Source organism: Phocoena phocoena, chromosome 2 (assembly GCF_963924675.1).
Source record: "Phocoena phocoena chromosome 2, mPhoPho1.1, whole genome shotgun sequence".
Classification (NCBI taxonomy): domain Eukaryota; kingdom Metazoa; phylum Chordata; class Mammalia; order Artiodactyla; family Phocoenidae; genus Phocoena; species Phocoena phocoena.
The window spans coordinates 14,291,892-14,316,015 of record NC_089220.1 but is presented as its reverse complement, the minus strand read 5'-3'; the positions used below and the strand labels follow the sequence as shown (position 1 = coordinate 14,316,015).

The 24,124-nt window shown below is 46.5% G+C and overlaps 1 protein-coding gene and 1 non-coding gene across 3 annotated transcripts in view; both read right to left on the bottom strand.

Annotated features, from left to right (window-relative positions):
* The window catches only part of FOXN3 (forkhead box N3), a 296,834-nt gene that overhangs the window by 25,047 nt on the left and 247,663 nt on the right, over positions 1 to 24,124 (bottom strand). The window contains exon 5 of one of the 2 annotated variants that reach the window (XM_065872029.1): positions 4,348 to 4,413. The exons of the other annotated variant lie outside the window; for it this stretch is intronic. Within the exon in view, the coding sequence (XP_065728101.1) occupies positions 4,348 to 4,413 (66 nt within the window). The remainder of the gene's footprint in view (positions 1 to 4,347; positions 4,414 to 24,124) is intronic. 2 annotated transcript variants of the gene reach the window in all.
* On the bottom strand, positions 19,275 to 19,347 carry TRNAE-UUC (transfer RNA glutamic acid (anticodon UUC)). The gene has a single exon. It is a non-coding gene; the product is annotated as a tRNA-Glu (tRNA).

Here is a 24,124-nt window from a genome sequence, read left to right as displayed (position 1 = left end):
CATCCTGGCCTCCCCAGCTTCCCTCCTGATGCTCAGTTTCCTTGATTTTCACAGCTTGTGAAAGTAACCCCTGCGCTCCTGCTGCCGCCTTTGGAGAGCAGCCCTGGCTAAGCTACCAGAGGCCATAAGCTGAGCAGCAGGTGATTCCGATAATCCTTCCCTTTCCTAAAATTGGCCTTTCCACCTGCTTCCTTGGAAAGATGCTGGGGAGGGGGCTGAGAGAGGGGAGCCTGCTTCCTGGTTGCCCTTCTTCGCCGGTGGCTGGTGCATCCATACACAGCCTAGTTCTGGGGAGGCGGATGCAGAACTCCGCCTCCCCCCTCCGTCCCATTTTGTTATTTTGTTTATTACCTAGAGTTCCTCTCTGGAACATTCCAACCAGGGATCATGCAAGCCTTTGAAGATGAGTAACGGTGATCTGACTTCTCCCGACTTAATAACAATTCCTCCACTGGGGTTAAAGATGACTCACAGGGCTTGTCGAAGGGGAACTGCAAAGCAGGTATTTAAGTAGACTCTAGAAGTGGAATTAGTCTACACAGACACTTTTTACCGGGCGGGGGGGGGGGATGGTAGGTGGATGGACTTGACCAGAAGCATGATCCAAAGTTAAGAGATAAGGAGGAAGCAGTGTCCTGCTTGGATTTTTCCGGAAGTAGTGTTTTACAGAGCACCTGAGACACGACGGCACACCTTGTAGAATGTTCCCCATACTGCAATCTGGGAAAGTCTGAGAAAGATAACACTACCGCTGGTGCTACCAGAGGAGACAAAATGCTGTGGCCTGAGGTTTTGATTAGATGTGCACTGCTGCCTCACAGAAAGAGAAGCATCAGAGCACAGGGAGGGGCTGAGGGGACCCACAGGGAGTCCAGCTCAAGCAACACATAGTGCAGTGAGCACCCTTGGGGCAGGTTCGGGTTCCCCCAAGATAAGCGTCTTGGCTGGCTGGGGTTCTTGTCAACTTCTGGAGAAGTTTCCTTTCTATGAACTACTCAGCTCAGAGCCAGACTGAGGCCAGTGTGCACCGAGCTAAGCTGTGCAGGTGCTGAGCAGGGAGGATGCGCGGAAAAGACCTACGTGGCTGCCGTCTGGTGACCTGAAGTGAACTGGCTACGAAGGGCAATGACAAAGGAAAAGGCTTTCAAACCATCCAGGACAGCCTCCGACGGCTGGGAGTGCCAGTGGCAGACAGACTAGGTTGGTGGCCGGTGGCCGCCATTCAAAGAGGGGCATCACACAGCCTGGGAGGTGAAAACAAGGGGCTATAAATAGCAGCACACGAGGAAGCTCTATAAACAGAGCCCAGCCACGGAGCAACACGGGGGAGAACACAGGCAGGCTCCATGCAGACAGGAACCCACGCTCCCCACGCGTGGGCAGTGGCAGGACCCCCGAACCTGGGTGATGCACATACAAATCCTCACCGGGACACATGCACACAAACACCCCTCGGTAGGCTGCCCACACTCCATCACTGCCTGGGTGTCTGCTGCCTTTGGACCTTTTGGTCGAGGGGTCACCTCTCACTTTTTCCAGGCTTTGCACAAAGCCAGCAGTGTAGGGCACGGTGGCTTCACCACCGTATGTATGGAATGCGTCTCCCTTCAGGAGGCGAGGTACTGCATCACTTCCCAGGACAAGAAACATCAGGCAGGGAGGGGAAGGGAGAGTGAGGCAAAGAAGAGCTAAGTGAAAAGAGAGGCCTGGCGTCGGAGACACAAACCTTGGACTGCGTTTCTCGGAAGGCTGAGGAGGGACCCCCTGGCTCCCCCAAGTGCCTGGAGCGGACGCTCAATGGACACTCACTTCCTTCCGATGGTACTGGTCCAATTTTGGGGGGCTTTACATCCGGCCCACTGAGTATGCCCTAGCTTGGCCTCATGGGGATTTTACAAGGCTTGCGGTCAGACAGGAAGGTGAATATAAAGGTGATGTTCTACCCTCTGCCCAGTCCTTAAATTTACTTCTCTGCTGCTCCTGCAAATGTGTCTCCTTCCACGACTTTTATGGGCTTCCTGGTTCCTTCCTTCCAGGACCCTGGGACCCCCTCTTGGCGGGGGCCTTCACGAAGGCTACAGCCAGGTTTCTCACAGTGGTGAGAGCGCGGCAGGAAAGCCCTACATGACTCTACAGCTTCAAGACATGCACGTGCTCTGAAAACTCAAATTCAGCATTTCAATGTAAATAAGACTATGGATACCTTGAAAAAAATAATGATTACAGTTTGTGTTACAGTAAGGGAGAGAAGAAGTTCATTAGGCCATGAGAACATTAAAACAATTAACTTCTCAGCTAATCAGGATCAACCCTTTTCCTCTTCTATCTGTGGTCAAGAATCTAGTGATAATGGATTTTTATAAAGCTGCTGTTAATGACCAATCCCTTTGCCTTTTCCTGGTTAACTCCATTATTCCAGTTCATCAGGTTATTTCTTTTTTCTTTTTCTTTTTTTTTTTTTTTTTTTTGCGGTACGCGGGCCTCTCACTGTTGTGGCCTTTCCCGTTGCGGAGCACAGGCTCCGGACGCTCAGGCTCAGCGGCCATGGCTCACGGGCCTACCCGCTCCGCGGCATGTGGGATCTTCCCGGCCCGGGGCACGAACCCGTGTCCCCTGCATCGGCAGGCGGACTCTCAACCACTGCGCCACCAGGGAAGCCCCAAGTTATTTCTTTAAACCAATGATCACTGCGGGCGGCGGCTGGGTGCAAAGGAAGGTGCCTGAACCTTACATGGCTCTGATAAAATCAGTACGCTTCCCTCATGATGAATTATGCAACTCGATTTCAGAAACCATTTCAGACCGTAACTGAATTACAGTCTGGTCTATACTCTTCCTGCAAGAGTCATCTGAGAATGTAGGGTTTTTTGTTTTTTTTTTTTCTGATTTTGTTTTTTTCATTTCCTTGCAACTTCAAACATCATTTGAAACCCACACTACAGGTTAGCCGCTAGTTACAGGACTGCACCGGGACACATCTGCTTACGGTGGTGTTTCCTTCTCGGAGGTGTGGGCAGCCGTTATGTCAACTGCCGGCAAGCTGGGTTTAGCAAAGAGAGAATGAGAATTCTGTGCCTTCAGGATCAGGTAACGGCAGCCCGCGGCACAGGGATGAGTCTCTCCCGAGAATGCCTGGCTGCATCTCTTGGGTCCTTTAAAGAATGGACGAGGTAAGGAAGGAGCCAAGTTTCCTAAAGCTGTTGGAAGGCTGTGACAAGTAGAAGGCTAGGAGGGATGGTCTGGAACTCCGCATCAAAAGACACCTGGGTAGGGTCTGGGAACAGATGTTCTCCTGTGGGAAACCCTATCAGCTCCAGAAGCGGGGGATTCCCTTTGCTCAGGAGGCCATGCAGCGCTCAGAATGAGGCAGGTGGGCGCCAGCCCTGGTGGGCGTCGCGGCAGGGTGTGCCGCTTCACGCCGCCGTCTCCACGCCGTGAGTTTCACGCACAGGAGGCGGCGATGCAATTGTTCTGCCAGCGAGCTGAGCGGCCCGTGGTGGCTATCTGCTCAATAGGCTTCTGGTGGGGGGTGGAACGTGCCAGAGAAGCTAGCCTCAGGTTGGGAGGAGGGGGGGACAGATGTCTGCGTTTGGGTCATTTGTCATCACTTGGGAAGGAGACCTTTCTAACAATGTTGTAGCTCCAGAGGTGGGGAGAAACGTCCGATGGTGGAGAGAAGAGAAGTTCAAGTTAGGAAAAGAGATGTCTCAAGCTTGACATTGCTCAAGGGCCAACAGAAGATGAAGATAGGAGCCCTGCTTCGCTAAACCAGCCCTGCCCTTCTGTCTGCGGCACCCTGGAAAGCTGGTGGGGAAGACGCAGGGCGGGGGGCACCACAGTGTTTCCATTTTAAGGCTGTTCCAAACTCCTGCATCCTCGCCTCGCCAGATTTTCCTCTCCTCTCTCTTAAATGGTAGCCTGTTATTAATGAGGTCCCCAAGGGGAGAGGAATGTCTAAAAAAGGACACTGCTGAGTTCCATGACTGTCAGGCTGGCCCCCTGTAGCCTCTTCTAGCAGAAACTACAAACTCACAGGAACAATTCCTGCAGGACAAAGGGTCTCTCCTCTGGGACTCATTACAGGGTCCATTTCCCTGCCCCCAAGTCTTAAGCCCTGAAATTATATTAGAACTTTCTCATCTTGGAAACACACCTATGCATTCATTCATACATATGCGTAGCTGCATCTTTATGCGCACATGTATGTAATCATGCACTGAGGTAGTTTAAAGTGATTCTATAAGGGAAGGTTGGCTTGAGCATTAGTTCTTCCTATGGCCTGGTATATAAAGGAGAAGGTTAAGTTCACAAACTATGGTGCTGTAGGCTATAGAAATATCTACTCACAACCTGCTTGTATCTCAGGGGGAGTATTCAAAAGCATCATGGCACTGGCAGCATCAATGTCAGGATCTGGAAAAATCAACCAATAAACAACATTATTTACAACGGGGCCGGTGTGTGTGGGTGTTTTTCCCCCTGCACGTTACAGTTTATGAATGCAACAGAGAAAAAAAATTCCAGGAACTAGAGGAGCTATCCCAAAGGTGACTTTTCTTCCCATTTGGATTTGCAAGGAAGAATGTTATTCTAGAATGAGATTTAAGGGGCATGTTAGCAAGTTTTTCAGATAAAGCACAGGTTTTTTTTCACAGTTTGCTAATTTCATAATTTGCACTGTATGTTCCTGATAAGTTGCTGATCTTTTCACCCGCACAGCTCTGTCCCCGGGGGTGGAGGAGAGGAGGGTGGGGTGACAATAGAAAGTTCAGCCACCGGAATCTTTAATGAACCAGGGAAGCTCACAGCACCAAGAAAAGAAAGCACTAAATACACCTGCATCTAGTGAGATACAAACAAGATATTCGGTCATTTCCATTTGTCAGCAGAATGTAAACTGTATTTTATGAGGTTGTCGCAGCAGTGGTGGAGGCGGTGAAGGCATTAAACACACACACACATCAATATAAAGAAAAAAATTAAAGTTCTGATGTTGAGGGGACAACATTTGTTTCCACATCTATTACTGCTTTTAATATGGGACCAAAAAAAACTCATCACTTCATTGCTATCAGTCTTAATAGGTTTCCGAATCCTTTCTGATCCACCGGTTGACAGATGGCAGGTTATATACAGACAGAAAAATATTATCCTTTTATAACTAAATTCATTTTCCTCTGAGAAACAGCAGCTCTGCTGCTATGGAAATGAAAGTCACCATGGCAACAGTAAACAACCCCCAAGAATGGTCACTGAATAGGCTGAAAAGAACATCTGCCCCAGCGCAGCGTCCCAGCTGCCCTGGGGTAAAATTCGCTGAGGCCGAGTGACAGGAGCTGCCGCTTGAGCCCGGTCCAAATAAAGGAAGTCTACATCCAAATGCCTGCCCTTGAAGATTACTACCTCCGCATCCACTAAACCGATGACTAATGACGGGGTGCGGGGTGGCGGGGTCGCACTTGTCAGTTTTCGTATAAATTACATACCAAAAAATTCAATTTACTGCTAATGGCTCCGTGGCACTTTATCTGGGGTTTTATGTTAGAAAATAACTTTTTTACCGTTTAAAAAAGTACATGTTTCATAACTTTATATGTACAGTTTAATTCCCGGGGAGTAACGTGATACAGTATAAAGCCCTACCAGTGATTAATAATACGGTTGACTCTGGTTTCAGAAGACAGTGTCTCAAAACAGAAAAAAACCCGAAAAACAAACAAAGGCAAAGGAACTTGACTCTTCAGGTCTTTTTCTATTTTGCCTGCAGGAGGTCCATTACTTAACACTTCATAATGGAGTAAAATTTTATTTTAAGAAGTATATTGTAGGAGAAACAGGTAGGTTAACTTATTTGACAACTCCTGGGGTGAAACTCCTAAAACAGTCATCGATTCCCACTGATGTTAAAATATATATATTAGTTGAATGATGAACCAAAAAACTTAAAAGTTCCACTCAGTGCTCCCAGGGTTGCCGCTGTCCCTGCCCTCTCATGTCCCCACCAGGACAAAGGGCTCGCAGTGTCAGGGTACTGCTGGTACCCCACAAGCCATGGGTAGCAAGCAGCTCCTCGGAGGTGCCATGGTTGTGGGGGCTGAGGCCTTCCTCTCCTAGTCCCTCTTTTTGGAAAGGGCCTTTCCTTTCTCAGGAATGAGAAAACATGCCTGTTTCCCCTCGCCAAGCAAAGGTTCTTTGCCATCTTCGAGAATGCAAGTGCTGCAGGCAACCCAGGTTTGGCCTGGCTGGACGGTCCCCACCTCCCCAGGCCACTCTCATTGGAGTTTTCCTGAGTGACCAGGAGGTTTGATGCGGGCAGAACAAGAGAAAATATAGTTAAGAAGTCCGGAGTCTTTTCCTACTTATATTGCCAGAAAACTAAAGAAAGTAGTTCCGTACTCTTCAAAAACACATTCGACCTCAGGAGGAAGGTGTAAAGGGCCACAGATAGAAAGATGTAATGAAAGAAGGAAAAAGAAGGGAGAGAAAGAGAACTTTAAAGGGCAAGAGTATTAACATCACGTGGATTTCACCGAACCTAAGTGGGGCAGCCCCAAGGGCAACATGGGGAATGCTTCAGACCCTCGTAACATCCACCCATGACCCCTACCCACACCCCACCCAGCCAAGCCAAATAAACATATAATCTAAGTAAAAATAGGGTGCTTTAGGACAAGCCCTCCAATCCTTCCTTCCAACCAGATTTGCCATGCCTGAGGCCTCCACAGATAAGAATTCTGTTGCTACCTTGGCACTCCTGCTGGTCTCCAGGCATCTGGGGCAAATGTAACACCCAGTCTTCTCATTATTTCATTCATAATCAATTCCTAAGCCCCACTCTCCATTCTGAATGGGTCAGTTCCTGCTCATGAAGCCCGAGGAGCAGGATGGAATGGAGGGCAAGGCACGGGATTCCTCCCTCATGATATCTTGGTAGGTGAATTGGCAAACATGAGAAGTGTAAATGGTATGAGAAAACGTGATCATGAGTTTGTGCAGGTGTGTACACCCTGGCACGACAGTGCCAGCCCTTCCCTGGGGGATACAGTGAGTGTCATCCTTGGCGTACCGGTTGATGAGTTTGACAAATTTTATACCAGCGCTACCACCACCATAATCAAGGTAAAGAGGAGAGTGAAGATACAGATTTCCAGCACCCCGAAGTTTCCTTGTGCCCCTTTGCTGTCATCCCTACCCTTGCTCTGGGCAACTACTGATTCGCTTTGTGTTATTCATCCAGGCTGTGGTGTCAGTAGTTCATTCCTACTACCGTTACTGTCAAGTAGTGCCCCATTGTATGGATACACTACAATTTGTTTCTCCATCTACCTGTAGATGGACATTTGGGTTGATTCCAGTTTGGGAACTTACAGAAAAAGCTGCTGTGAACTTTTCTACCAGTCTTCTGAGAACAGCTTTTCATTCCCTTGGGTAACCGCTGGTAAGTGTACGTTTAACTTTACAGAGGATTGATTCTCTTTTCCAAAGAGGCTGTACCACGTATGAGTTCCAGCTGCTCCACATTTTTGTCAATCTTTTACAACTTGAGTCTTTCTAGATGTGTCGTGGTATTTCCTCGTGGTTTTAACTTGTATTTCCCTACTGACAAACGATGTTGAACATCTTTTCATGTGCATAATGGCCATGTGTAGATCTTCTTTTGTGGAAAGCCTGTTCAAGTTTGTGCCTGTTTTTTCATTGGGTTGTTAAATTTCTTACGATTGAATTGTAAGGTTTTTTTAAACATTCTAGATAGAAGTCCTTTGCAAGATATATTTTTCTGAGTCCACGGCCTGTCTGTTTAGCTTCTTAATAGTGTCTTTTAATAAGTAGAAGTTTGAAATTTTTGTAAAATCCAATTTATCGATTTCTCTTATAGCTCAATGCTTTTTGTGTCCCAACTAAGAAATCTCTGCCTACCCTAAAACTGCACAGAATTGTCTCCTGAGTGGCATCTTTTTGTCTCATTTGTTAGTGTATCAAATATAACATTATCTGGGTTCAATATTCAGATACAGATAAATGAAAATGGAAGTAATCAACCAGACCTCTTTCTTGATCCAGTAAGCTGCTTAAGCACGGATCTCCCAGAACTGTACAGATCAATGCTAGAAGGGCCAGCTTTGGCTCCAGGTGTGTTGAAGAAACACCAGACAGCCTGCAAGAAGCCTCAATCAGCCATGTTTCTATGTCAAAAAGTCTCTCGGATCCTCTACTAAACATCTGACACACCTTTACACTTGTCACACCCAGGCATCCTGTGCGTGTTTCAGTCTTCAGAGCCGAAAACCACCCATCCCTCCTCTCTAAAGAGATGCTACAGTATTATTAAAATGTCTAAGATTTTTTCCCTTAAAAAAAAAAATCAAGAAAGTAATGCATGCCCACTGTGAACAAAAAATATACACTAGGGGGGCTTCCCTGGTGGTGCAGTGGTTGAGAGTCCGCCTGCCAATGCAGGGAACATGGATTCGTGCCCCAGTCCGGGAAGATCCCACATGCCGCGGAGCGGCTGGGCCCGTGAGCCATGGCCGCTGAGCCTGTGCGTCCGGAGCCTGTGCTCCGCAACGGGAGAGGCCACAACAGTGAGAGGCCCGCATACCGCAAAAAAAAAAAAAAAAAAAAAAAAATATATATATATATATATATATACACTAGGTGGATATAATTTGAGAAATAAATGCCTTCCCCACTCCCAGATTCACATTTTTTGGTACATATGTCCAGTAACTGTCTATACAAATACAGGTGTTTATATATATTCACTGAAATACCAGCACACATACACTTACACATGCACACATATCTATTCTTTAAAAATTGGTTCATGTGGAAAATACTCTTCTGCAGATAACTTTGTCCCCCTATTTTTCACTTAATGACAGATCTTGGCACACTGTCATATTAGTATACATAAGCCGAAGTTTTTTTGTGGTGACTTTTTCATGCATAAAAACACACCACAGTGTTCGTACCGACATTCCCTCTCCTTTAGACTGCAGACTCTCAGAAGGCAGACACAAAGCGTTTGTAACGGGAAACCTGCGCCCAGAACACTGCTTTCTCCCTACAAATCCTGAGCCCCTGAAGACACCGCCTTAGCACAGCAATCCCCTCCTTCTCTCCCGGCCCCCCTCCCCATGAGGACCAGCATGGCCCCCATCTCTCCCTCCTCTGCCATGTACAGCTCTTACTTCTCAACCTCTTTCTGGGGCTCACCCCCAGCTGCCACCTTGGTGACGTGTTAGTTTTCATGAGCACACTTTGGGTGTCCCTAAAAGCCTCTCAATCCCTGTGCTCAGGAGAGAGCTGGCAGTGGTCTGTGTCCTTAGGTACCCAAGGGGCTTTCTGATGGAAGCACATCTTCTTGGTGGGATGCTTTTGACCAAGGATGCTTGTTCTGGAGCTTTTTGGCTGGAGCTGTTTTAGGGGACTGAACAGCTGTTCTGGAGCCAGGGATGCTTTGCTTTGGAGGCATGGTTGATTCTGACAGAGGAAAGGTCCAGGACCAGATTCGGGGAGGAAGAGCTGCATGTTGGCTGCGTCAAATTTTTCCCTGGGCTTAAAAAAAAGGAATTCTACCCCCAAGATGGTTCAATCCAGCTTACCAGCATAAGAAAAGAGGAAGAAGATATTTTGGCCAGGAACTCTTTTTAGGAATGAAGATCCACCTGGCAGAAGTATCCTTTATGTTGTATCTCTGGGGAATGTCGGTGAGGCAGAGGGGGACAGGAGAACAGAGCAGCACAACCCTCTTTATTTTTGGAGGGGGTGGGGGCGTGTTTCACAGCAGTACCGAGTTCAGCGTCCTAATACCAGAGGCCATATCATTTACCACTCGGTTAATTCAGTAAAACATCAAGAGTGCCATCATGGATGCTTAATGACCATCCTTAAAACCCAGCGAATCTCAAATCCCATATTTAAAAAAATTCCTCCTTTCTCATGCTTCAGTAACAAATGTTACTTCTCCTCTGGCCTGGTTCCCAGCGGCCCATTTCAATTTTCATCTTTAATACAGTTGTCTTATCACATTACCTCTTCTCTGTACTATGAGACTGAAAAATGGTCACACATCTTAAAGATGTTTTCAAATCCTCTTTCTCCTGAAGGTATATACACAATTATGTTATCCTACAGTGAAATAACAGGTAACAAAGTTTCCAGAACCAACGGTTCAGCTGTTTGGATTTAAGGGAAAAAAAAAAAAAAGATTGTGCTTCATTTTACCAAAATGTGGAGACAGTTTCTTCTGGGCACCGGGAGGAGGCTTTTCCTTTGTGAGTGTCACGGGAAGAGCACAAGGTGAGGCATGAATATTCTTGGGTTTGAGTCTTGGGGCTGCTGCTGACTAACATGTGACTTTCACTTTGCTGGGTCTGAGTTCATTGCTTTCAAAAGGGTGACGGGTGGCTACAGACACGGGAGGGGCTGAACTGGTTTTAAATCTCATTCCACAGAGTTCCTGGCTCCACCCATAATGCCCCATAATGTCCCCTGACTTTTTCCTCCCTTTCCAGCTCACGGCTGCCAGAACCATGGACTCCAAGGAGTATCTACCAAATGGGGCATCTGCTCCAAGGCCTTTGGAGGCAGTTAGCACTCTTAGCAAGGCACTATCCTAGTGTCCCTGGAGTGTGGTGGGCTGTCGTTCTGGGCATCTGCTGGGTCCACTTCAGAGCAATCCATGCAGCCTGGCATGGGTATGTTGTGGGTTCTTGGTGTGGCTTCTGTTTATATCCATGCCCCTTCCTCTAGGATCTGGGGTCATAGGGGAGTGACTGCAGAGACCATCTGTTTTAACAAACTAAGAATACAAAAGATGGCCAGAAACCCCTGGTTCAATCCTCACTGCTATAGAAAGGCTGCAAAAATGTGAGTACCATCCTTAGCATCTCTGAGTTGACCAACCTAACAAAACAGTGATAATGAAACTTTTCCCATAGATAAAGCCTGAGAACCAACAATCATAGCTCTCTTAGAAATCACGGTTTCTCTATTTCTCCCTGCTCCCTTTCATATCTGAAATGTTTTACAGGATGATAAAAGGTCTTTATGTAACTGAATAAAAGAGATTCAAGAAGCATTAAAAAAAAAAGGCAAACAATGGATGACAAACACTCGGCCAAAAAATTACTGGACATATGGACACAGTACACATTCAACCAGAGGCACACACCAAGGTGCTCATACTCTCTCTGACATTCTTTGCAAGAAAGTGAGCCCTGCTACAAGGGCTCCTCCCTCTCTGCCTTTTCACTGCTGTATCCCCAGCACCTAGAACAGTGCCTGGAGCACAGGGGGTGCTAGAAAAATAGATGTTGAACATTTGAATGCACCCCTCATCCAATCCAACTGTCTGATGCTCCCAGGGCATAAGCCTCTGGATGTGCAGTGGAATCCCCAGGAAACTCCAGAAAACTAAATGTCAGGCCCCATCCCAGATGACACTGAGTTTTGTAAAAATGTATCAGGGGGTTCTGATGTGTAGGAAAGGGAAAGAGCCTCCTTTAGTAGGGGATTTGAATTCCACCCAAAGAAGCCCATCGAGGATGGCAAGTGCTCCCTAGAAATCCTTTATCATCTATAACTTTCCTAGATCTCTTTGCTTTGAAATATCTTTATCCATTTTCCTGTAACTCTGCATGAGAGTGACATCTGAAAGTATTTAATTAATCCCCGAAAATGGAGGAAAAAAATACGTGGATAACTTTTAGGGCTAAGGGAACAAGAAACAGATGAAAGCAAATACACAAGCAAGAAAAGAAATAAAAATCTCAATAAGGTGTACACTTCCTGGGGCATTCTGAGTAGATACGCATGGTTTCATTATGTACATTCCATACACTCCATGAGTCAGTGGTTCTCAATCAGGGATGATTTTGCACCCCTTCCCTCGTATGGCAATATTATCTGCCCCTTGTATGGCAACGTCTGGAGGTGGCTTTCATTGTCATGACGGGGTGGGACGGGGAGGATGCTACTGGCACCTAGTGGCAACACTTAACCCAGGGATGCTATCCAGCATTCTACAGTGTCCTGACAGTCCCCCACAACAAAGAATTATTGGATTCAGAATGTGAATAGTGCTGAGGTTGAGAAACTCTGTATTAAGCTTACAGGTACATGTGCTATGGTCAGGAAAAACAGTTCTTCGAGCCAAAGTATCTCAAATACAATACATCAAAAGTAAACGAATAGACATAAAATTCACTCTGTTGTTGATGTCTCTTTTTCTCCCCTTTTTGCAAAATCCCTAGGTGGCGGTTAATAGAGATGGGATATCTACATTTGTGGCTTTGAAACCACTGAAGTAGGAGTCACACGCTTTGGCTGCTGTTGCAATCGATCAAGACATCTGCACCAGCCGCCTCTGATCTCAAAGGCAACAGAACGGGCTGGGGCGGGCCGGGGGCGGGCGGCGGTGCTGTCAGATCTACTGAGGTCATTTACCAGGAATATTTTTCCCACCTCCCTTCTGGCGGGAGGTGATTAAGATGGTATTCACCACGGCTACATATCTGCGAGGCTCTCACAGCCAGACGAGGGAAAGTGACACCAATGAGCCCGGTGGACGATCTTCACGATGGATGGGGTTTTAGGGAATAACAGCCTCACACAAAAACTGACTCCAAGTTGTGACTTTTAAAAACTATCTTTAGGGGCTTCCCTGGTGGCGCAGTGGTTGAGAGTCCGCCTGCCGATGCAGGGGACACGGGTTCGTGCCCCGGTCCGGGAGGATCCCACATGCCACGGAGCGGCTGGGCCCGTGAGCCACGGCCGCTGACCCTGCGCATCCGGAGCCTGTGCTCCGCAACGGGAGAGACCACAACAGTGAGAGGCCCGCGTACCGCCAAAAACAAACAAACAAACAAAAACTATCTTTAGGATGAGAGTTGGAGCTAGAGAACACCAAGAGCAGTCCTGCTTCTCCAAAAGATTAAGTCAAACAAACAAACAAAACAACCTCCAAACTCTTGCTACACTGAAGAAATGAATTGAGTTAAAACTAACAATTAAACAAGTTGAAACTAACAGTTGTTTGTTGTCACGAAAGAGAATCTAAATCAGGTCGGGGCGAACTACAGGATGAATAAATTCTGCGTGCGTTTCAGGATTATTAGGCTCCCATTCACACATCTTCTTCCTCAGCTTAAACCCAGTGACTGGTGAGCTCTAAATGAGGGATTTACTGGCTCTGAGGGGCAGCATCATGGTCAACTCTGCAAATCAGGACCACAGTTCTACAAGCCAGCTTCCCAACCAGGGATATCCTTCTAACGCCTGTAAATTGCCCATTGATTACGCTGATTCCATTTCATGCAGAAGGGATTGGAGGGGAAGCATTTGGAAGGTTAAGTGCTGAGCTCAGGGTGCACCCTGGGCTGGGAGTCAGGTGACACGGGCTGTCACCTCTGTAAGTCTCAGACGCCCTGTTTCTAATGTGATGTCAGGGAGGCTGAGCCGCCGGCCCTCTGGGGCCTCGAACTCTCTGCGAGTCACTCACTTTTGCTGCTGCTTCCCTCCCTGCTTGAGAAGTAAAAGCAAGCTCCTCGACACTCCTCAGGCCAGACGCTTCCATCCTTCTGCTTTTCTCTGGAGAACAAGAAACACTTTAACTTTGTTGTGTTCTGAGTCGCTTAATTCTAAAGTCTCCTTTGCTTCTTCGGAGGTCTGCGTTTCATTCCCTACTTTTCCAAGTCAGTGCTTCCAATGAAAGGAATGCCACCACCCTCTCCTGGCTCACTTCAGGTTCACCCCTCTCCTCTCAGCCAAGACACTGTCACACCAACACCTCACATCGGCGCTCTGAATTTTCCCCACGATGAATGTCTGCCTCTTTAATATCTTTGACCAGTTGATGGAAATCTTTCTAGCAGCTGCCTGGGAGCAAAGGGAAAGGAACCACGTGGACCAAGGTGGACAGTACAAAGGGTTCAAAATTCTAGAACTGGAGCATGTGGGCAAAGGTGACAGGAAACCCAGAACGGGTTATGACTTCTGTCCTGTGAGGTGTAACCATTACTTAAGAAGCAAGGAGTTCTGGTTTGGTTCTGTTTGGCTTGTTCAACTGTTCTACAGCTGCTTGTCTGCCGGGAGTTTCTAAAAAAAACTCTTTTTAAACTTCTTGTAGGTGAATGAGAAACTACACATTCCTCAGAAGTGCCTTCCCCTTTGCACCTCATTCAGTTGTAGATCTCTGCTTACTGCATGCTCTGACTTTTGCCTCTCTGGGGATGCTGTACATGACAACCGTGAGCACAGGAGACATCTGGGGATTTTGTAGAGGGGCTTCTGATGCTGGGAGGGAGGACTGAAGGGGATACATGCTGAAGCCTTTTAGACTCTGGAATTCTTTGCTTTGAAAACCTCGTGTTTGCTCCTGGCTTCTTCAACCAGTGATAGAGCAAAAGCCCACCACCCAGCTGGGACCAGGAAGACAGCCCTGAGTATGGTAGGCTTCCAGGGGCAGGAACGGGAATGGGGGGCTCCCAAAAGAGCCCTGAGAACCGGAAGGCCTGCCCACACTGATGTCTCGGAGGAAGGATGCAGCAAGTCCAGAAACCAGAGGCAGAACCAGGATGGGGATCCCTGAGACAGGAGCTAAAGGCCCAGTGGGACAACAGAAGCTCCAGAGGGCTGGATGCATGACAGGCGGGAGGTGGCAGGGGAACTCCAGGGCATCTATCTTAGCCGGTTTCCCCCCCTTCCCCATGCTGCGAGCTTGTCTTCCCCAGCTATCACTTCTTCCCACCTACTGGAAAATCAGCTCCTGCACAGTCCCCACCCTGGAAACCACTTCCACCTCTAGGAAAGGTCACAGGATTTCTGGCAACTCCTGCACAAACTCTTCCACAGCTCCCACCGTTCTCATGGTGGCCTGGTCCCCACCAGGCATGCAATGCTTGTTGTTGCTGACAATTGAATATTTCCATTTGCACGGCATCTCCAATTAGCTCTGTCTTAAACTGGGTAGATGTGCAAAGCCCCTTTTCCAGAAGCAAAGATTCCATCTCAGAGTGACACCGGCAGGTGTGTCAGTGAAAGTAAATATCACACAGAAGGCTGACATCAGTGTTCCAAGGCACAAAGCGACTGCTTGCCCAGCTTTCAACCGACTTCCTCCCTAATGTTCAAGGGATGAAGAACTGGAGGAAGTTAACTCTAAACACAAGGCTCACTTTGTCTGGGAATGTATGTATTAGGCTGACTCAAAAGAATTTCAAAAGGAACAAGGAACCATTGATTTTCCCAGATCTGACAGGCGACTGCCATCAGATAGGACACGTCAGAACTAAACCTTACCCCTCAGGAATTCCCTGGTGGTTCAGTGGTTAGGACTCCATGCTTTCACTGCCGAGGGCCTGGGTTCAATCACTGGTCGGGGAACTAAGATCCCACAAGCAGTGCGGCGCGGCCAAAAAATAAAATAGAATAGAATAAAATAAAATAAAATAAATAAACCTTGCCCCGTGCTTTCCACATCAAGTCTACCATACTGAATCGCACATACCATCCCATGCAATGCGTCACCATCTGTGTGTTCCTGTGCCATAAACCAGTGGTCCCCAACCTTTTTGGCACCAGGGACGGGTTTCATGGAAGACAATTCTTCCACGGACTGGGGGGTGGGGGGATGGTTCAGGAGGTAATGCGAGCGATGGGGGGGCGGCACATGAAGCTTTGCTCGCTCGCTCGCCTGCCGCTTACCTCCTGCTGTACAGCCCAGTTCCTAATAGGCACTGGTCCGTGGCCTGGGGGTTGGGGACCCCTGCCATAAACGATCATTCAGTTGAGTTGAAAAAGGGTTTTCCCATGCTGAAATCAACTCCCTTACCAGAGAGCTGCTCCTCAAGAACCTGGAAAAGGAGACCACTGCCACTCTGGACCCTAATCTCCACCATCAGGTTAACTCCACAGCTGGGCAACAGTTATGCCCTGGGAGCGATGCCCAGCATTTCCCTTTCTTTTACTTCAAGACAAGTCGGAGGGTGTTCTAAGAACCCATCTTCAGTCAGAGGATGTGGGTAGGGGCGAGGGGAACAAATTAAAAATAAAATAATTCACCTGCTACAGCCCATTGGTTACACCATCCCCAGAGAGGGATTCCCTGGGAGGCTGGAACAGAGCCTGCGGTAAGCAGTGATGGGCGGCTGGACAAATGTGGTGGCGAAGGGCCTTCAGAGGGACACGCAGTCCCCCACCGTGACTCTTTGCGTCTGTACCCCAGGGGTTGAGTTCAAGTGCACATCGCAGAATTCTCTCACTTTGGTAGAGTGGATTTCCAAATGAACGTTTAGGGTATTCTCTGGGGAGAGGCCTATCTATCCACCAAGGCCGGAGCACTCTCCCTTCCACCGTGCCCTGTGTCCACGGCAACTGAGGGAGGCCAGCCTGCCAGGCCCGGGTGTGTAGGAGTACTTGCCCTCTTCTGGGGGGGAGGATGGAGGGCAGGAGAGCCAGCACCCGGCCCACAACCTCAAGTGAGAAAACTGAGCAGACAAAGCCAACCGACAGGAAGTCAGGCAGTGGGGAGGCGGAGTGAGATTGGGAAGGGCTACCGAGTGTGGTTCAGACACTGGGATCCCAGCACGGGGCAGGCAGACAGCAGACACGCGGATGGGGACAGGGCTGGGCTGCAGGGGGCGGGACAGGTCAGTGGAGGGCAAGCAGAATCACCGCAGGCTCGTGTAACCGTCTATGGTTTTCTTCTAGCTAGTCTGGAGGGCTCCGTCCATCCACAGTGCCCCAGAGCTGGGCAGCTGACCAGGAGTGGGCCAGCAAAGCAGGGACTTCTGCACGCTTTCAGCTCCAAGAAAGGAAATATGTTAGTACTCTTTGGCCACCCTGTTTCCAGATGGAAAGTCATAAGAATTTACTACTAAAGCCCAGCTACTTAAATCCTATTTGGGGCCTCTTAATAAAAGACGTGAAGGAAGCCAACAGGCTCCCTCCCTGACACACACATACCCACACAACAATCACCGGCTGATACCATCCTGCTTCCACTGGGGAGTGGGTCCTGGGAAACCCGTCTGTTTCTCCCTTAGAGACCTGAGTTTCAGATACAAAGAGGAACCAGAACAGGGGAAGCACATTTCCCATCAAAGACCTTGAAGTCCTTATTCCTGCTTTCGTCTGTACGCACCAAACTAAAGACTCCACTCATCACTCTTGGGAGACCGGGGCGCGTTCTTCACCAGGACTGATGCTGAGTGCTGCCCAACCATTGCCTCCGCTATTTTTCCAAAGTGAATCAGGGCTGCTGATCCTCGCAACAGGATCACTGGTCACTGAGCTCTGTCTGGGCCTCAGTTTTAATGCTTCACCTTTTATGCTTTCTGGTCTAATCCTCACCCCCAAATACATTATAAAAAAAAAGATAAAAGCACATCTGTTGCTTGGTATTTTGCGTGTGTGTAGTTTTCTGAAACATGTTTATTCAGAAACAACTTACACTATGAAATATATTGATTGAAAAATAAAAACAAAGCACCACCAAAGCACTTGTTTTCCTTTATCCTACAGGGGAACTTTACCTAATGTCTCTCTCAAAGCTGGCTCCTGGGATGTCCTGCACCTTTTAGGGGTTGCAGAGACGGTGGATACAATGAGGAGGCTATAATAATGTAATTGTCATTGATTCCATTTTCACTGCATAGTGTCTACTCAATTGCATACAAAGAGACTGGCCCCATCCATTCATTACTGAGAACAAAAAATAGCGTGAGGCTGTTAAGAAGTAATTCATTTTAGACACAACTAAATATGGAAATATATGGAAATGTAGATTCAAGATTAAGACTACAAATGAAAGTATCATGGAAATAAAAGGATTAAGTTTCCTACCCAACAAGATTTACATATAACGCTATGCTACTGGGAGAGCAATCCTGAAGGAGATACCAACCAGCTGAGAAGGCTACAGACCCTAAAAGGGTGGAAGATCCCTGCACTCTGAGAGACCACGGGTGGGGAGGGTGGGAATGACTGGCGTGGGTCTAGACTTTAGTCTAACCATGAAGCGATGAACTGATCTTCTGGTGGGAAAATGGGAAACTGGTTCTAAAGACAACCTCCACAGGAGTTTCCACAACAATTTTTGGGAATGTCTTCATCCCTGGAACAAGTATTTTGCCTTGAGTCTACTTTGAAGGACATTCTTTTTTTGGATGTGCTTGAAAAAAAAAAAATTGAGCTCCTTACTTCCCAGCCACATAGCGTACATGAGTAAAACAACCAGCACGTGAAAACACTAAGTAAATATACTGTGGAATAAAGTAGACCAAGTGCTGAGGGCAAGAGCTTGGTTAGGGAAGCATGCTTTTAAAGGAGGTGAGTTCGGGCCAGAGCTGATTTCCTTTTGCAGATGCTATGTATTCATTCCAGAACTATAAATGCTACGCCAAGAAAGGTTTTCAGCTTGTGTCTGGGGCACACTTGTTTTCGGAAAAACCAAGAGAGAGGACGGTCATCAGACGATAGGATGAACAGACCCAGGTAGACTCTGAAGGTAAAGTGGACAAAAGGTGACAGTGTGGGTGGGGTACGGTCTGTTCCCACTGGGGTTGCGTAAGGGCAAAACCATATGGAGACGGCTTTGCGGGCCAGCCCAGCAAGCAGGTGGATCAGGTGACTTCATGACAGCAACTGCGTTCCTTCTCTTACCGTGAAAGGCACATTTCATCTTTCAAAAGGAAAAAAAAAAGTTACAGCAAGTATAATACAGCAAGTATTATATGAGCAAAACCAAACAAAGAACACTGGAAAACAGAGAAGGGGAAACCAGAGCAACTGCCTCCATGCTGGCACCTGTGGTTTTCTCTCCCCTTCAAGATTCTTCTAGGAAGGCTTCTGGTATATTTTTCACTGAGCTGGAACCCTCAGACCTGCCTGTGCCTCAGGTCAGTGTGGCAGCTGACCCCCAAAACCCTGCTGCTGCCAGCTCTGACCACCAAGGTGCTTGGTGACAGGCATTCAGCCCATCCTGCGAGGCCAGGCACGAGCTGACCCACTGCCACCAGCCTCCTGTCCCCACAAATGATTACTGCTTCAGAGAACGTGTATGTGTGTGATGGGGGCACGTCGGGTGTGGAAGGGAGAGGTAAGGACAAAACTTACACTCTAGAAATCTGGGCTTTGGCTTGACTCACGATGGAGAGAAAATGCTGAGCAGCCTAAGTGTTCCCTCCTTCCCTCCCCAACTTAGTATTTATGTCTTACTGTTTCTATTTTTTTTTTTTTTTGGCCGCACCTCACGGCTTGCAGGAACCTATTTCCCTGACCAGGGATCGAACCCGGAGCCTTGGCAGTGAAAGTGCCAAGTCCTAACCACTGGACCGTCAGGGAAGTTCGACTGTTTCTCTCTAGATAGACAAAGAATTTGTTTAAAAAAGGTGTTTCTGCTTTTTATTTAAAAAAGTACTTCACGGAGCCAATCTCACCTAAAATCGAACCCACATATTCAACACAGTATTCCCTGAATCCTGCCAACTAAGCCGATAAAAGGAAACACCAAAACACCCAATGAAACAAAAACAAACAAAATACATGGTAGTCCCTCAAAGTTACGTTTCACCCAGTCTGCTGTAATGTGCGTGTAGACTGATGGAACTGATGGCAAAAATGGAATGAAGGAACCCAGATACCAGCGCATCCACCTTCTGAGCAGTGCTCCTCTGAGATCACCAACCTGTTGTCTCCTGCCAAAGAAGGCTCCCGAGTCACTTTTAGAACTTGTCACCTGGTGCCTTCATAGCCAGGTGAGGGTTCATGGGATGCTAGCAGCAGAGGGATGACTGGCCACGTCTGAACGCATGGAGGCAAGTAGTACCTGGAACTGCCAAGTACAGCTCTGCCACTAAGCCTCCTCTGAAACTCCCACCCACAGTGGTCTCTCCCTTCCCAGACACCAAGAGCTCTCCTTACTATTTCCTGTCATCTGTCTCGGGTTATCTTCTAATCATTTCTTGTACGCTATATACCTAGGGTCTTACCAAAAAGATGCAAAGAGGGTCTTCCCAAAGCTAGTGAGCATTCACCTTCTGGACAATATCTCACTTCTAACACACTTGCCTTTTTTGCATTATGGGAAAAACAAGGAATTCTTTTTGCCACGGAATTCTTGGGAAGGATGCTTGCTTCAAGAGCAGAAGACATGCTGAGGCCCACAGGTAGCCAGCCCATACCTTCTGACAGTGAGCCACAACTTCAGGTGTCTGAGTAGCATGAAGCGGAACCAGGAAGAACCTGTTCTTGAAGTTCCAGGCAGGGTGTAAAAATTGCAAAGACCGTGACTCTCCTAGGTTGCTAAGACCTGATCAAGAGCTTGCAATCAAGGGTCTTCTGGTCCTCAAGAGATGGACTTTTAAGGATGTCCCATTCATTCCTAAGTAACCGATCAGTTTCCAGGCTCTGCTACTTCTAGAACCTACTACGTGACTCAACCACAAAGGCCTCCTTGGGCTTGACCTTTCCATATACTGTGATCTCACCCTGTAACACTGATTTCAAAGGCCAAAGAAACATTAGTCTTATTGGTCTCAGAGGGGCTTATATGCACACAAGAGGTGCTTCTAAGCAGTTTGTAACAACTCATCCAAAGAAGCTATACAGATTATCAAGGTGCTGAGAACTTAATTGGGTAGAGTCCGAGATCCATAACAAATAGAACTACATGGTTAGAATTACCAGTGGCAACAGACTGTAGGCTCTACCATTTCCTGGGAAAAGAAACCAGGGCTTCTTAGAGAAATGGCTGACTCCTGGTCTGGAGCAGGAAATATACACAATGAGCTCAGAGTGCCCTGTCATATCAGAAGAAGACACTATTGGAGTCTATGGTCTTCATGTCAAAAAGACTCAGAAACCTACTTGAAGCCTCTCCCATTGGCCAAAGATGGGACAATTTGAGCTCCCATAAAGCTAGTAACTGCGTTAAACTGGAACACATCAAATACGCTTAAACCCAGTAGTTCATAATGATGTTTTTAAAAAACTGAAACTCACTGGTCGACTTTGGGAAGTGCTGTGGAACTGACTCATTCTTTGAGAGCTAATAAAAGAATCAGGTGACTGCTCCTTTCTTACAGGCAGCGTACCCAGATTAGCTAAGGGATTGATGAGGAGACGTTTCTCTTTAAAGAAATATTCAAGATTATACATGAAGAAGGCAAGATGAGAGTCTGCATCTACAAAATTTTGCAAGCCTCTGATGAATAACTTTATCTAGGCAGTGATAATCAACAGCTGCTAACAACACAGAAAAGAAACAACCAGACACAATATATTACCTGACAGAGGAATAACACTCCACTTGAAGTCGTCCTACCAAAACGAATCAGTGTTCAGTCTGAATCTCTTACAGCCTCCATAAGCGGTGGTTCTCAACCAGGGAGTGACTGTGGCCCCTTGGGGATACTTGGCAATGTCTGGAGACATTTTGATTGTTGTAACTGGTGTGTGTATGTGTGTCTGTGTGTGCTGACATCTAGTGTGTAGAGCCCAGGGATGCTGCTAAACATCCTACAATGCAAAGGATGGCCCCTCACAGCAAAGAATGATCTGGCCCCAAACATCCAGTGCCAAGGTTGAAAAACCCAGCTCTCAACTGAGCCACCAATTTATAGAAAATTCAGGGGACAAAGGAACAAGTAAAAAGACAACACAAAATGAATCTGTAGAATCCAGACTGTGGAAGACAAACAACCCAACCTCTTAAACAACAACAGCTGCAGCAAGAAAAAGAGATAGATAATTATGGAAGGGAACCTACAGATTGAAAGAGACCTAATCGATTACAATGTATGACCTTTATTTGCTTCCTGATTTGAAAAACGAACGGTTAAATAAAAACCTACAAGCAATTGGGGAAAGGTAACACTGATAAATTACTAAGGAATTATCCTTTCCCCTGGTTTTACTGAGATATAATTGGCATACAACATTGTGTAAATTTAAGGTGTACAACATGATTTGAGATATGTATATACTGCAAAATGACAATTAAAAATAAACTTACCAAAATAAATTTAGTTAAATCCACCACTTCACACAGTTACAACTGTTTTTCCTCATGTTGAGAACTTTTAAGATCAAAGGAATTATCATTAAAAATTTTAAGGTGTATTATTGATATTGTGGTTGTGCTTTAAACGTTTCTATATTTTTAAGACAGACATAGAAGAAGTTACATGATATCCAGGGATTTGCTCCAGAATTCCCATTACTTGGGGGTGGAAGTGGGAGAGGCATAAACGGAACAAACCTGGCCAGGATTTGATGATCACTGGGTGAAAGGTAATAGGAGTTTATTATTCTATTCTTTGCAATATATCGAAATATTCTCTAATAAAAATTTCTAATAGTTAGAAAAAAAAGGTGGCAAAATACACCAGCCCAACTGTACCAGATGTGGAATACGCTCTTAATTAACAAAAACAGGACCCATGACATGAAGCTCCAGGCGAAGCTGGATTCTGAGAAGGCCATCATGGAAGACAGACTAAGGTCTAGACTCAACTGAAGCTTTCTATCCCTCTTGAACACGAGTTAAATTTGAACTTCCACTAGAATAACTGTTAAACAGTGGTTAAACCCAACACTTAAACAGCATGATAAAGCACAGCAGGCCCAATTTAGTTTTGTCTTATGGTGTATGCCTGGTTGAGGCTGGGGGGAAGAGAGAGGGGTCAGCACCCTCCTGACCCCTGTAGGCAATTAACTTATACTTCCAAGCAGGAGGTGCTATTATCTTTAACTCAGCAGGCATAACTGTACATAATTAGAGGTCATAATTATGGTTCTCTTTTTAAAATGTGACCATAGTATCCAAATTGACCTCCCGTGGCAGCGCTGCCTACATGCTGGGAAGTACATAAAAGGAGGGTACAGGCGGCCTAGTGATGGGCAGCCAGAGTCCCCGCGCGGTTTCTGAGGTCAGGAGACCGTACTTATTCCCCATGGAACTTCGATCTGTTTGGGGTTTACGAATTATCATTTTTCACCGAGACACATTTTATTTCTTTAAATAGACACAGACGAGCCAGAGCAATCCACTGTCTTTTTGACCATGGGAAAAACGCAAAAGCAACCATGCAAATTAATATGCCAGTAATTATGTGCACCGGCTGTCTAATTATCCATGTAACGACAAAGTTGAAAAGATCGATTCTGGATCATTTTTCCACTGTAGTGTTTTGTAAAGTTGCTACAGAGACCCCACTTCACTTTAAAAATTCTGATTTATTGTTATTTTATTACACCTGGCAATATTTCTGGCTTATGTAGCCTGAATCATCACCGAAAACAAATCATTTTGTGGAGAAATAAAACCTACCTGGATTTTCATATAGCCAGACTTCTCCCAGTTCTAAGCAGAGAATGACAGAATTTTTGAGCTCAAAGAGACCCTGTGAAATCACCTAGGGTCTTCAGATTTCTGGATAAAAGCCCGAGGCAGGTCCAGAAAGAAGGGGGAGCAAATGTGACGGCAGAAAATGACGGGCTGAGGAACTTACAGGAACATTTCAGGACCAACTGGTGGTCAGCATCTTATTGAGTGGTCAAGTTAATTCCAATTCCCGCTTCCAACACAAAATCTAAGCAACTATTCTGTCTCATATTCCTTTCCTCAGGAGCATCTGATTCTTCACCCTTTACCAGAAGCCACTAGATAACCCTGACAAATAGCTAACTTCTTACCAACAGTATTTGAAATGCTCAGTCAGTGCTTGAAAAATTGGAAAGAGAGACGCAGTAGCACCAGCTAATCTCTTGCTGGCTGAAAAAAAGGGATCAAAAAATTCCCAAGTTTGATACCACTGGTTTCAAAAAGGATAAGACAATGTCAATCCACAACATTTACAGCCAAGTGACAATTCCCGCTTGGAGGCCTGAGAAATGTACTTTTCCACCAATATATTTTTCTTGAATAGAACAGCCTGGGAGTGAATGATGGTTCTCTCTATTTGTAAAAGCTCCTCTATGCAGAAAAGAAAAACTTAACTGCTATTCAGAAGTGTCCAAAACTAGAGTTTAAATAAAAGAATGATTGCCTTACTGCTTTTATAGGCATGTCACTATGAGGAAACACTACTTTACTACTATTTTCTCTTGGTTCAGTAAA